The sequence below is a fragment of the Coturnix japonica genome, chromosome 14, assembly GCF_054131305.1.
Source record: "Coturnix japonica strain WE chromosome 14, WE-NBRP24, whole genome shotgun sequence".
Lineage (NCBI taxonomy): Eukaryota > Metazoa > Chordata > Aves > Galliformes > Phasianidae > Coturnix > Coturnix japonica.
In genome coordinates this window covers 7,476,299-7,491,659 of record NC_140676.1, presented here as the reverse complement: position 1 = coordinate 7,491,659, position 15,361 = coordinate 7,476,299, and the positions used below count along the sequence as shown (strand labels likewise).

The 15,361-nt window shown below is 42.7% G+C and overlaps 1 protein-coding gene across 7 annotated transcripts in view; it reads right to left on the bottom strand.

Moving 5' to 3' along the window:
• Positions 1 to 2,744: 2,744 nt before the first annotated feature.
• The window catches only part of ARNT2 (aryl hydrocarbon receptor nuclear translocator 2), an 85,754-nt gene continuing 73,137 nt past the window's right edge, over positions 2,745 to 15,361 (bottom strand). For 4 of the 7 annotated variants that reach the window (XM_015873078.3, XM_015873076.3, XM_085515406.1 and 1 more), the window contains 5 exons: positions 14,789 to 14,888; positions 14,031 to 14,169; positions 12,144 to 12,309; positions 9,747 to 9,883; positions 2,953 to 7,452 (listed from right to left, as the gene is read on the bottom strand). In XM_015873078.3, coding sequence (XP_015728564.1) covers positions 7,354 to 7,452; positions 9,747 to 9,883; positions 12,144 to 12,309; positions 14,031 to 14,169; positions 14,789 to 14,888 — 641 coding nt within the window. In that variant the 3' untranslated portion in view covers positions 2,953 to 7,353. Of the gene's footprint in view, positions 7,453 to 9,746; positions 9,884 to 12,143; positions 12,310 to 14,030; positions 14,170 to 14,788; positions 14,889 to 15,361 lie in introns of all 7 variants that reach the window. The other 3 variants (XM_085515405.1, XM_085515404.1, XM_015873074.3) reach the window with 2 other exon arrangements.

The following is a 15,361-nucleotide window of genomic DNA, read 5'->3' as shown; positions in this document are numbered from 1 at the left end:
GTTGTGCATAGGGAAAACTGGGGGGGAGGGGGTCACAGATCTGTCAAAGGAAATTTGCTGCTGGAGCAGAGTGGGCGTTCAGACTGCACTGAGGTGTTGTGTATCTGTAGGTGATCTGTATCACCATTTACCCAATTAGGGCTTTCGCCTCTTACTGGCCTTATTTATATAACTGACACTTGCTTCCGTGGGTTTGTTACAGCATTTCATTACCAGGCAATATATCCAGGTCAGCCCTGGTAGCTTAGTGCAGAACCCCGCTCCCTCAGCAAGATCTGGAAATTTAGGTCAATTTGCATCAATTTTGATGAATCTTTAGAACTAAAATGATTAAAGTGACAACTCCCCGCTGAGGTCTCTGACCTTAAATCACGGGGGTCACTAAAAGTATGTTAAGAATCTAAATAACCTTCAGTTCCAAACCCCTTTAGATTAAGCATCTCTGTGCAGTGGGCACCAGTATGTCTTGTAGGAACTGCACTGTTTTAAACACTTTATAGGTTCTCAATAATTAAATGTTTCATGGGAATTTAATTCATTTCAATGAAAACCTATTTTCTTTCCAACAACAGCAAACCCATTTTTTAACAGACAGCTGAACACATCAGTAATTGAAATCCACAAACTACCAGCTCCTCAAAGCCTTGACAAAGCCGTACCCTTCTGGATATAAGGCTGCATAGCTTCCATCTTTCCCCATGCCCAGAGCCCAGCCTGGGGTGCCTCATGAAGCTCTCCATGTTATCACAGAATCATAAAGGTTGGAAAAGGCCACAATGATCACCCAAATCCAACCCCAGCGCCACATCCCCAAGCTCCTGAAACACCTCCAAGAGATGATGACTCCACCACCCCCCTGGGCAGCCTGCGCCAACGCAGCACTGCTCTGAGAATAAATTCTTCCTAATATCCAGCCTCTGGGGTCCTCTTCTGTCCCTCAGAGCCGTGCCCTCGTGGATGTATTGGCAGTAATGTGTGTACAGCTGTTAAATTTCATCTGCAAGAGCTGTGGTAATTGCACTTAAGCACTGCTGCATGTGCATCTTCCATGTGTGACCACTCAGATGACATTATTTTCAGCTGGGTCCCAAATGACACATTTTGTATATTAGTATTTAGTGCCAATCTATAATTAGAAGATAATTTATTTTTTTTCCCAGAGCTAATGAAAAGATGCCCCAGCAACCTTTGGACGTGATCCCAAATCCATTAATGCAGCTCAAGTTATTTCATTTTACGTGGGACAGAACAAGATACTTGAAGACAAGATGCTGCCAAGGATTGCCAAGCAGGAATCTGCCAAACTTTGGTGAAAAAGAATGGAAGAACTCCCTGTTATATCCAACCTGGAGAGAAACTGGGAAAATTAAATGAGTAATACATCCTGAACTACAATGATATATTGATGGAAATGTGGCTAAGAATTAGATCCCATGGAAAAATTAAGAAAAAATATATTTCTATCATCATAATGAAGACTTAAGCTGTTATTATGAGTCATTAATGCCAGACTACAGAGCCAAATGCGGCAAGTGTTGGGATACATCAACTGTATTTCTTTCCTGCATGCCAGCCTTTACATGTGGATTGTGTCCCACCATGCAGACCTATTGCAGTTATCACTGCACATCTGGCTCCCTTCCATATCTGCATCTCCAAACCCAGATTCCACACCAAAACTAACACTCTCCAGCAACTCCACAGCCAGTTGTTACCCTGTTGCCTAGAAGTACACTGGGTTGAGTGCCTGGGAGCGCAGGTTAAAGGCCATCTATCCGAGAAGACTGCTAGGAAGGATCCTAACACAACCCAGCCCTGCCCTACCTGGTGTCCATCCACCAGCTCTGTTTTGTGTGCTCCTTTCTAGTTTCATAACATCCTTCCGAAAGTAACTAAAAGCCCACCAAAATTCAACAAAAAGCACCAAACAACTGCCACAATAACAAACAAACCCCCAGCATTTCTGTCCTCAGCATCACAGACCAATCTGTCTCCTAGAGACGAGCACTTACCCAGCAGAGCCCTGCAGAGCAGATGGGGCTGCACAAGGTCCCCAACAAGCCTTTAAGATGGCAAGTGGGCTGTGAAAACACCACCTACCCTGCAGCAGGAATGCATGCCCTGGAGCATCTTCAGCTCCCTGCGGTGGTCCAGACATCAGCTTTTTGGATTTATTAGCAAGGTAAATCCTGCTCAGAATGTATCAAAGCAGACAAAGAAATACAGGATAAATACAATGACAAACCACTGGGAAAGGCAAATGCACTTTACATAAGAAAGTCTGGAAAGGTCACCAGGATGTCTGTGGGAAGGATGCAAGTGTTTTTCTACTTTGAATAATGAGACCAAAAGGTGGACAAAGAAAGCACTGTGCTGTCACCCGAGAGAGAGAACAAAAATGGCCACAGACTATGAATCAATTCTAAACCAACTGTGCTCTAATGAAGCCCTCTGCAATACAGATCCCAAATCACACACCTCAGCGCCATCAGCAGAACAGGGCTCTTAATTAACGCTTTAATGGAACTTCTTTCCAAAGTTGATGTCTCAAACTAACATTCCTCTCCCACTGGACAGCCTCTGTATGAATGAAGAAGATAAAAGGGACCTTCCCATCCAACCCGTGCAGCATAGAAATGGATTGCAAAGAATAGACCAGTGCCTGATTGTTGGCATCATTCAGTGTTACTTCCCACTCCATGATTCCCAACAGCACATTGTACTAGTTCACAGAAAGACAGGAATTAACAACAGCTCGTGACCTTTTTATTTTAATGAAATTTAAAAAGGCAGTTATTAGTTATACGTACACACAACTGATTCTGTACTTGTTAGTCATAAATATAGAACATTCAGAAGTACAAAATACACTTTATCCACGGCACAACTTCACATCAATATGAAGAGTTTAAACATATAAGTAACCAAGTGCCTAACAACGACAGAAGTCCATTTTTGGAGGTTTCTTTCTCTTTTTTTTTTTTTTTTGCTTAGTTTTTTTTATTTTATTTTATTTTTTTAAAGACCATTAATCTACACAAAGTAATCAGTGCCCACAGCCATCAGTCCCATGAAACGCACTCTGGCTTAGAGCAAGAAAAGACCGACCTTCTATAGACAATTAGATGCCATCACCTTCCATTCGCTCCATTAACAGGAAGAACACAAAGCTCACATCCTCCTCTTCTCACAGGTCACGACTGCAAAAAAACAATGGGACTGGCAAAAATCACCTGGATCCCAAATGAGCACTGCCAGAAAGAAGGGAAAATATCTCAACTAGAAATTAGTCCACCCGATACCTTGCAAACAAAGAGCAACAGCAGTATGACGCTGGTAAGGCATTGATGACAAAATGGCTGTTATTCTCGAGGAAAGAGTACACCTATGTATAAAAATATATGTCATAGCAATTGGGTCAATCCGACACTATTTAACACTGTGCCAAAAAGTAAGTAAGAGTTAAAAAGGCAGTACTGCAAGAAGTATTTACAGTTTCATACTGTACTCCCAACAACAGAAAGAAAGGCAACAAAGCTACAAATGGAACTGCCTGGTTAAAGCATAACCGTAAGTACTGCCAGTAGTGCTTGTAACAAGGAATGTGACGGAGTCCCTCTCGTTAAACAGGACGGCTTGTTCAAACCAAGGAATGTACATATTTCAGCATCTCGAGTCTCGGTCTGCATGCCCACCCGTGGAAACAGCTCACCCAGACATTACAGACAGTTCAAACATCAGGTTTTGAGAAACACTGTGTCTGCAGCACAGTTTGATCAGAAATCACAGCTTGATTATTTGCAGCTTAGCAATGAACACAAAGAAGAAACAAGAAATCCACCACCTGTGAAATTCTAGAGAAAAGCACCAGCAAACTTACACCAATGGCACATAGTAAGGACGTCAGCATTCCGAATGCACTTTACAACGCCAGCTATACTATAAAGGAAGTTGTTTCAGCAGCCAAACACGTGACAAAAAGATGCAGCACAGCTCAGCCTGCGCGGCGCGTTCTGCCACAAGAGCTGGGATGGGGCTTTGCAGAGCAGCTAACATTGACACTGCAGATGCTGAACCTGCTCGGTCACTTGGCTAGAAGCACAGAGCTGCTCAACCTGAAGCTCGCTAAGCTCCCTTCTCACCAGGAAGGGCTGCCCACACCTCCCCCTGTATGTGTGGCAAGGAGCTATGGGAATGCAGTGGTAAGGAAGGGAAGAAAGAAGAAGAAAGCAGAAGAACAAATGACCACGGCTTGCAGGGAAAGCCCCAACCTGTAGCCACCCTCACTGTCCCTTAATGGAGCAGCCACCCTCACTCCTGAACAGGAAGGTGAGCGGCTACCAGATGAGAAGCAGCTGCTCATGCCCTGATGCTTCAGGTGCATTGGCATGTCACTGTATGGTAAAAAGAAGAACAGCAGATAAAATTAAACAAAAAGTGCTTGAAATTCTGCTAACGGTGCATTTTGAACTGCACAGTCATTCTGTGAGATAGGACAAGGGGGAATGGCTTTACATTAAAAAAGGGAAAATGTGGATTAGATGTGAGGAATAAATTCCTATTTCGGAGAACAGAGATGCCCCAACACAGGTCTGCTGGGGGCTCCCAACCCATGGCAGGGAGGTTGGGGCTCAGTGATATTTGAGGTCCCTTCCAACCCAAACCATTCTGTGATTCTAGGATGAAGTCATCACTGCTGATATTAGGATAAAGACAACTGCATACATCTTATTTTCAGACTGAATTCACAAGAAATTATAAATACGCTTAGAACAGCCTGTCAGGTAAAATAAAACAGAGCTACAGCAGTTTTTTGATTCATTTTTCACTTTGCAGATTAATGGTTTTTAAAAATTCTCAAAGAACTGAAACGCATGAAATCTTCAACATCTTCTGCACAGAGATAGAAACTGCTCATCTGCTGCTCTCTCCCTCACAATCAGATTCTATATACAGCTGCTCCCTACCAAAGTGTGCGGATGCTGACCCTGCCTCCCCCCAGCCTGCTCTGCACCAAGGCATCTTGGATAGTGCATTTCTCTCTGAGGACAGCAGAGCTGTGTTTATGTGATTCAGTGAGCAGTCCTCTTGAGCAGCATGAATGGAAAGGGAGAAGGCTCCAGGAGGGTTAACATTCATGTATTCAAATGAATTGTGCGTTAAGTGCATGGCTTGCTCACCTAAGAAGGTTCTTTCCCTACCTGTGGGAGAGTAGAGAGATGATTTATTGTTTGTTTTCAGTGTGATTTTGGTGAGGCAAGTACAGACCAGGGGATCTGAGGCCTCTGCAGTACTGCATCTAGATACATTAAAAAACTTCCTAACAAAAAAAGTGTCTCTAGCCCCACTTGCAAGTAGGATAAGACATTGGTCCCGGACTTGGCAAGAGAAAAAGTAGAAAAAGTTCTTCCTGGATACTGAAAACTATGTGCTGTTCTGCCTGAGGGCTGGGGAAGCAAAGCCAGGTAGAAAAACACCCCGTGGTCACTGTGCCACTGCTGGCCCGGCAGCCTGCACTGCCTTACAGCAAGACGCCAGGGCAAACTGCAGGACAGGGGCCTGCCTGCTTTTCCAAGATGTTATCCTGGCAATATAGACTACAGTGATGTACATGGTCCTTCCCATCGGAACATAACCCATGACTGAAGAGGAGCTAGAAGAAGCTAGACTGTAGTGCTGCGAAGTATATGAATTGCTGTGCACATAAGGATCTAGACGCGGGGCTGTAGATATTGCAATCTAGATGGGGGTTCCTGTTTCAAGGTCCATGATAGCTCCTGAATATGCAAAGGCTCCGGGAAGCTCCCCCTACTCCTTTCCAAAGGCTGGCTTTCACCTTTCCAACCTCAAATGTTGCCCAAAACCTGCATGCAGGAACTTTAGGCCCCTCCTACTTTCTGAGTAATTCCTTCTCCTGCCCCAAAAGAAATGAATAAAAAGGCTGAGCATCCAAAATCAACCTCTTGTAACTCATCATATGCATGAGGTAACAAATAAACTTGCTACCACATTTCTGATGAACGGATATGGTAGATGACCAGCTGTGAATGAAGGCTGATGAACTTACCTCTGTGGAAAAACACACAGCATTCAGAATAGCCAGTAATCGAAACACCTTGTAAGGTAAAAACCCAATATTTAACAGAAAAGGGTTAATGGGGTTTAACAGAAACGGCTGCTTGGGAATCCAAGCAAAAATTCAAGTTATCACTGTGTATACAGTGGACAAGAGTCCAACTGCTATCCATTACCAACTCTAAAAAAGTGAACGCTACAAAACCATCTCACTGCTTGCAGCAAATGAGCTTGAACTATAATAGGCCACCACCTTGCACTGCTAAAATGTGGGACTTCACAGTATAAAAAGTACTTCACAGAAAGGAAATGCAGCTAGTATAGGAACCGTAATCTTGATGGGTTTACAGTCATTTTTATGAGGCAGTAATTTTGGGAAAGCAAGAACAATCAAAATTAAAGCAGCCAGTGAGAAACATGTAGAGTTACATAGGCCTCAATTCAGTGCAAAAACAGACTAATAGCTTATGTGAGTAAATGCTTGTTCTGAGTAGAGAACCACCTGAATTAAAACTAAGAACACTATGTGAAGTGATGGAGACTCCTGCAGTATCTAAAGCCTCCACATATTGCCAGCCTTCGTACTTCTCACTCCAGAATAGACCCTATTAAAAGGCAAAAGAAACCGATACAGGAAATCACTTCATACATCACAAGATATACATAAAGTACCAAAATGTACACACATTCAAGTTTAAGTTAGAAAAGGTGGAGTTGAATCTTCTGGTGAGAGAGGCCTACATTACGTTGCTTAATCTCACATTTAAAGTGAACAAAAAACTACAAGAATGAAAGAAAACAGAATATTCTGTCTGCTTCCAGAAACCTAAGCTTAAAGCAAGGCATCGAAATTGAGTGGTAGGCACTGTAACAACACATCACCTTACCTTTTCTCTGTTAGTCTTTGTTACTGCATTATCTATTTAAAAATTACCATTCAAAGGAAATATTAGATATCATTCACATTCAAATATTTAAGACTCAGAGATATGTGGGCTTTTTTTATCCTAAATCAAACAAAGTTTTTCATCTCTGAGGTAGATGACAATAAAATAAGATATAACGGAGCTGTCAATGAACACTACCAAGAGCTGGAGCTCCTCTGTCAGTACTAACGCAGCCTGTGGAGGAGAGAGCAAAGCCCTACACCACTATCTGAAATACGAGAAATGCATCTTCTGGTTTTAGTAGCTTCTACAGAAATGCAACACAGAAAAAGCAGAGCCAAAAATATACTGAAATGGCCTTGAAGATGAGCTTCAATTTCTGCTTCACAAGCTATTCAGAAAACGGTGGAAACATGCCCAGATCAGCAAAATCTTCTATGTTGTAGTTGCCAGTTCCCTGCGTTGGATCCCCCGGCATTGGCAGCATGTCCTGCATGATAAGGAAAAATCAAAGTGATGTGTCACTTTCTAACATGTTATCCAGACACAAACCGTTTCCCGTTCATTCTTTCATTCTGTAAAACCAGAAAAGGCAAAAGGTTACGTAAATAAGGAGAGAACGGACCTGTGCAGGGTACTGGGCTAAGGTTTATGTGCTGCTTATGTTTTGCCAGAGCTTTCCTAACAGGATGTGGGACATCAGCTTTAGCTTGCTCCTCTGAGTAAACCACAGCTGAGCTGTCCCATAATACCCCTCACAGGCTGAAACAATTCCCATTGTAATGGGCAGTTACACACAGAGAGAAGGAAACTCTCCAGCTTCACTGAGGGCAGCACTAGATGAGAAGTATTTAATATCTCTGATGCTCCTGCACCCTACCGACAAGAATTCCTGCTATGTCAGCACGGTGGTGGGAACACACATTCTATAAGTGAATGTACTGCTGCTCTGAGGGACACCGAAGCCTGGACACCCACCCTGTCTGACAAGCAGCCTTCACACACTTTCAGTGGCAGAGAATGGTGGAAACTTCTGAGAAGAAATGGGATTTCATGGTAATTGCTCCCACGTGTCGTGAGCCAAGTGAGCTCCCTGCAGGAGGCTTCAAAAACACTAAACCTTTCCTCTCAGCTGGAGACTGAAGCCACGGGGAAAAGACATCGCTTGCTGAGAAAACTAAGAGTTTACACTTGCTTTTCCTGTCAGTCCTAACAATAATAAGCTCTTACAGTAAAGCCAAGTTTTGCCGTGGATGGATCATTATCCTTACAATGAAACAAAACCCAAAGAGCAAACAGAGAAAACACACAGGATCTGCTCTGTGAAGGAATAACTGCTGAGAGTAGCTGTGCACTGAGCAGTCACCCCCAAAACAGGGAAGATTAAAATCCATCCAAGCTCTCGGTAGCATTGTTACCAGCGGTGGAGAACAAGGCAGTGGGCAGAACTGGCAGCTTGGAAGCTGCCAGGCTCAGCCTTTCTCTCTCCCCACATTCCTCCCCAAACAAATGGAAGCTCTATCTGCCCCCACCTGTTTAAACTCACATCCCTTTCAAGACATTTCTGCTGCTGGGGCCTTTGAGGCAACATCTCCTCAGTTCAAGACTAGCAGGATGGCTCCTCTTCTGAGTTTGCCTTTCTCCTCACGTCCACCTAACCCAGGGCTGGCTTCAGGCACAAACAGCACAAGCAGCTTCTTGGAGGCCTTTCAAGTGAGTCCAATTCTTCCTTTTTCCCATTTAATCCTTGGCGCTCCTTTCCCATAATTTCCTAAAATATTTGCTGGGACACAGCATTTGTTTTAGACACAAGCAAGACAGCGCCTGGAGGGAGCCCTGTGTCTCTGTAGGCCATTGAATTCTGCTGCCATCAGCTCAGTGAAATTACCCTGAAGATGCTTTTAGGTTAAAGTACATGCAAAATGATTCAACTTTGCTTAGGGAGAGATACAACAGATTTACCTTGCCTGGGCCATATGGCACGCAGACAGCTATTCTAGGTGATGTTATTTGTTTGTGTGAATGAACTGTTGCTTTCACACAGGAACATTTTCAGGCTAATGCCTCTTCTGCAGAGTTCCTGAGAGCAACTGAGCGCGAGCCCGGTCTTGCAGGGAAATTTACTGTTCAAAAGATAATCGGGTGCCCCACATCAAAACCTGACTCGGGGCTTGAGCTGTCTTTTCTGTATTTACAACCATTGTTTTGTTGCAAACTGTCTTCATTTAAATTAAAAGCATGTTATACAAGGACAAGAACTTATGAGTTAACTTATAAAGACTCACTCCACCTGTAAGTGATGGTCCAAAATTTTACTTGATTACAAAATTAGGTAGATGAAGAGGATTATTTGCCACCTATCTGATCTCTGACTGGATTTAGCTTCAAAAGCTTCCTGGACACTATCTATGCAATATCAGACTCCTTTCCTGCTTGAACTATCAAGGGGAATTAAAATTAAGTCTAATTGGACTTGACTGGGATTTTAGAGGTCAGCAACAAGGTAAAACACTGGAACCATTCCATGGCTTCTCTGCAAAATACACATGCCCCAGGTACAGGAAATCCAGTGTTGTAACAACTTAAAAAGAAAGCAGAAAAACAGTTTTATTTGTCAGACAGCAGTCAGTTCCAGCTAACAGCAGGAACATGAGCAATGCAAACCCACAGCAGCACACAGTAACATGTAACTGCTCTAAGCCCCGCAAGCACCCCAGCTCATTGACAACCACAGTTATTTGAACCAGAAGTAACAGGACTCAGGGCTTGCTGGGCTCTGCTCACCTGGAACACCTCGGTCTGGCTGGGCTGCGGGTGTGAGTGCTGGTCTCCACTCTGCTGGTTGTGATGCTGGCTCTGCCACTGGGACCAGACTTCAGACGGCCTCCCCTGGAACTGGCTGCTGCTCTGACCGCCTTCAGCTGGAAGAAGAAAGGAAAGGCAGAAGTCAGAGAGCAGTCCTTTGAAAAGCTGCTTTGGAGACTTCATCCACCTACACATATGTTTGCAAACGACCCCCTGAAAAAGACCCTGAGTGCCATTCATTTGCCATTTCACTTAAAAAAATAAACTAACAGCAGCATCCAAATACCTCTTTAAAAGCCTAATCCTTTCTGCAGCAGTGGGTGTACAGTTCTCATCTGAGCAGCACACTTTCAGATCTTGTATGTGGATGTAAGAACAGTAAGATCAGCAGGCAACAGCTCTGCTGTATTAAATGCAGACACTGCTGTATTAAATGTGGAGTGCTGTTAGCTACACTGCCTTGTCTGCCAATATTACAGCTGCAAAATGATTTATTTAACATGTAGCTTATAGCCAATTATTATCGTGTTATTATGCTGCTAATTTCTTTTAAAGACTAAGGCCATGTAAATTCCAGAGAATGTAATAAGAACAGCGAGGTTTTATGGTAAATACATTTAAAATGATGTCTTCAGGGAGATGGATTTCTTCCAAATAACCTGCCAGAAAAAAAATATGATGCCACACACATTAATTCAGTCATCTATTCCACATACACTGTTAAGCAGTCACAGCTCACACTTAAGCTGAATTCATTTTGCCCTATATTTCTACAAACTGGCCCCCAAAGTTATACATTTTTTGATAGGTTTAATTACTTTGAATACCTCCTTCTAAGATTTAGCATGCTAGAAAGCTTCCTGAGAGGCTAACACTTTTCCCTCCTCTTCTTTTTTACTTTTTAATAGCTATTCCTACTGTTTTTGCCTGTCTTCCCCACGCTGCAGAGAACCAAGCTTGTCCCAGATTATCAGCACCTTCTCCAAGGATACCAAACTTCCATGCACCATGTTATGTCAGGTCTCTGATAATCAGATTCTATAAAGTCAAATCAATGATTATCACATAATCAGTGCTTCAATCCTTTTGACTACAAGCTAAGCCAAGCAAAACAGACAAAATGAACATTTTACAGCATGGTATACAGGCTGCAGTGATGTATTTCTATCACAACCGAAGTAGATAATTCCAGCTCTTCCTTACTGGCATTACTACGCAATAATTCAGCTGACTCAGAAATCCTACATTCATTTTATGGGCTAAAACAAAATCCATCTAAGTAACCCTTTGAAAGAAAACTGTGACATTTGTTTTCTCAGAAGAATAAGCTGAAATTAAGTCAGTGAGGCAAATGATGCTCCTTTTCAGCAACACAGTGACTGCAAGCCAGAGGTTGAAGACATTCGTCTTTGTGAAGGCTGTTATTAATAGCATCCAAACTGATGTAGGTCAGGAAATGTTTCTCATTAGGTGAAAGGGTTCCTGCCAAGTAGCTTAGGACTGAAACGCGAGGCTGTCTCATAAACAAATGTACAAAGCCTAATGGAAATGAAAATGGAGTCATGAATAAGCTCTGCGGGAAAAGCTCCATTTCACTGTACTTATTCCAAGCAATGCAGCACAGGTCTGAACTCAGGGAGGCTGATCCGCAATGGAGCTGCTCCCACCAATCTCAAGACAGAAGTGAAAAACTGCACACATTAGCATGATGCTACCTAAGCTTTCTGGAATTACAGGCTACTATCAGCCAGCAGCATCCTTCATGGACCCTGAGCATGTTCACTGATGAATCTTTAATTTCTTTACTCTTGATTCTTATTGCTGGACTCCAAAAATCTTCACCAAAGGGTCATATTCTGAAAGCCACTGACTGAGAAAAGGAAAACCATTTCCCAACATGGCACTTTATCTGATCAGGCTAACAGCAGTGTGGGTACAGAAAAATCCTGTCCCAAGCCAAATAATAGCAAGCCATCCTCAGACAGGGGGATAACACTGTGCAGTCAGACAAGCGGAAAAACTGATCATGTCATTTAAGTGTTATCAACAGATGCAGGGACTGAACCTTCTGGCTACAGTTTGGGAAGACATGTATTAGTGATGCAGGCAACTCATCAATCTTTCATGACACAGGGGTAAAAGATATAACTTCTTATTACAAAATATCACAACATTCTCAAGTCTGCTGGATGTAGAGGATGCATCACAGGAGGAACAGGTTATTGCAGACTGCTGTGCACAGAATGAGAGCAGAACCCTTTCACACCCCAAGCTTCCAAACTGAAGCACCAAAAAGAAAAAGCTGAAGGATTTTAAATGCAATTGATGCTGTTTCATTTTTATGTGCATTTCTGTGCTACTTCATTCAAAACTTACCAAACCCTGCACTTCGGTTTGCTAAGCTGGAGTAGGCATTTCCACTTGGAGAAGAGGTGGCAGGGCTGGAAAGTGGGCTGTATGATGATGGATCTGCTGGGTAGGTGTGACTTGTTCCAATCCCAAAGGGAGATGACTGAGCCTTGCCAGACTGAGACGGAATTTGCTGAGGAACAGGGAGCAAAAGAAAGGAGTGATTTTTGTTGCTGAGGAGCATCTCAACAGACACATGTTTTTAATAATACACAGTATAAACTAAAGAAATCCGGCAGATAAGAACATGCACTTTATCCCCATCTCAGCCATGTTTCATTTCTGTCAAAGCCAACATATTGCTGCATAAGGAACACAAGAAGCTATAAATCAACATTTATGGCTCTCCTGCTTATTAACTTACACGAAGTTTATAAGAAAGCTACTGGTAAAAACAAGATTTCCTTCACCTCTATTACAAGGAATAATCTCAAACTCAGGAGCTGTGAAGAATTAGTTGCCATGTGTTTTGATTTTCCTGTGCCACAGGAAAATCACAGCTATCTTTCTGTCTTGTAGAATATTATATAGAGTTTTTAGATGGTTACAGTCACCAGTGCTTGGGGAAAATTGGCCATAGAAGCTACTGATCTGCTTTCTCTCTCAGCCTAAGGAGTACAGGGAACAAAGTTATTTTGCCTTGTAAAATATTTTGGGAGGTAATGTGAATCACTATCCCCGGGAGTTGGGAATAAACAGTCCAGCTTGGATTTAAGTGGGCAGCCAAATTAACTCAAGGGCATTAAAAAACAACTTGCTGTCATTTTCACCTACATAATGGTTTCATCATAGGATCTCCAAGAATGTTATACAAATGATTAAACATTGCAAAACTGCTTTGAGATGTACACTGAGACTAAGGGAGGTGAAGCGTGTCATCCAAAACCATGTGCTACAACAACATGTAACACTACAGATAAAATCTGCTCATAAACTATTTCCCATCTCCTGCATTATGAACAAATGCAGAAGTTCCAAGAAAAACACACTGCCTAGCCAGTTCCACAAATAGAAATTAAAGGTGATTACATCTCTAGATGCTTTAGTGATGTGAGCTGTTACTGGCAATCAATGTGCCCAAGTGAAGATTCTCTGAGATAAACACAAGGAACCTTGGGGAGGAAGAAAGACCCCAACAGGCCTATAACACGATGGAGATGCTGTTAATTCTTCAGCTCAGTTCCAGCCTAAGACATCGTCCATTTCTGAAGGCTTTTACAATGACAATGAGAGCATGTGTTACTTCTGTAAGGCTAAACTCTTTATTTACAATGAATAAATTCCAATTTCCTCATGCTCACACATAAACTCTGTTGACATGGACAGAAAGAGGGATGAGTCATCTTTTAACGTCATTTATAGAATCCTCCACGTTATTCAACAAAGTGCCAGCCTTACAAATGTACCTGACTGTACAGGTGTGACAGAATAACCATGGCACAGTGAGGGTTGAGCAACATCAATGTGTTCACCGTGAAGGTAACTCAGTTACTCAAAAGCTATTTAGCATCCAGCCTAAGATACCATTCTAGCCTACCAAACAGTGGAAAGTTGGTGATTAAGAACAGCATTAATGATGGACAGAACACGATTATTTCACATTATTCTTTGTTTTGAAACACTTTCTTCTTGTTAACAAGAACAAGAGGTGATTTCTGGGCTAATGAAACCCTGATGCTGCTGGGATGGGGGGCATCTCATGGAAAGAAGTGCTGTCTCCTCCAGCATGCATAACAGTGTGAGTAGCTTTGGGCAGTTCTCATGGGAAGGGCAATGGATTCAGTGCCCTCTGCTCTGAATTCACACCCTGCAAATCTTTCATGACTATGGAAACAGAACAGCTTTGACTGATACCTGTCCTGGAAATGGTGGGCGATTTCCTGTCCAGGCAACCTGACTCTGATTCAGCTGGCGAGATATCTGGGTCAGATTCTGGCCTGTTGATGAAGAAGACTGGATGTCGTTCACACCAGGCACATGTACCACAGATGAACTAAAGAAACAGAAACAGTTCCCAGCTTGTAGGATACTCTCTCAGTGTACAGATAGTATTACAGATATTGAAATTTTTAGATCCAAGATCACATTAGAACTGTTCATTCTGTATTAATGAAAAACGACTTAAAACATTACAGAACTATCAAGCATAATGGCATTCTAAACATACTTTCTGTTCCCTTTAATAGTGGAGCCCACTAGGCTGGATTATTGACAAATAAAGCCTTTGACAAGCAGCACAAGGCAGCTCTGGGTAAATCTGCACCTTCCTTGGTTGGGTGAATATTCATCAGACAGACATGTGAGCCTGACCCATCACCCCCCAGATTTATTTGACTTTCAGATTTGTTACTGGTTCTTAGCTTTTACCAATGACACCATCACAGCAACAACTACCTACTTACCAGCCACTATTTTTATCAGGGTGAACCAAATCTGCTTGTAAGCCTAGCACAGATGCAGAGACACCATGTAGGAGCATAGGTTACCAGAATGTAAGTTCATACATGCAAAGAAAGCCCTTTTGCTATAGGTTAGTGTGGTTTCCACCAAACCGAAGGAAACAGCTTGCACTCAGTCATTAGTTGATGTGCTCAGGATCTGGACTACAGTACCTGAAACTCTTTCCTGAATGTCCTGGCTGAAATGGGCTTCCCTGTGAATACAGCTGCTGGTTTCCTGCTGTGGATGCTGAGGCCATCATTTTTTTATCTGCTATAAAAGAAAAGCAAACGAAAGAAAAAGAAATATTTAAGGGACGAGAAAAATTATTTAAAGAGAATAGCAACATATACACACAGCAGGGATTGCTCTTCCCTTCTCAAACTTTTATTAAAAAGCCCTGTGGAACACATTATGACACAAAAGAGCTGTATGACAATTCAATATGAAATCAGAGGCACAGCTGGCTTGTGTGTACTTCACAGCCCTTCCCCAGGATGTACCTCATTAATGCTATTGTTTGCATGGAACATGACACTGCTACATGCCCTGTAGCCACACAGTCCAGACCTTCGTGGTGCCCACTGGAAGCTGCTCCAGATCTTGCAGCCTGTTTGTACGGAGGTAGCACCAGTGTTAAATGCACCAAGGAATTGTGTCAGAGAATCCCTGCCCCATCCAGCCAAGGGTTCTATGTGTGGCTTGGGGGAGCCAAGAAATACAGTGCAGGCATTGTGGCGGTGTGG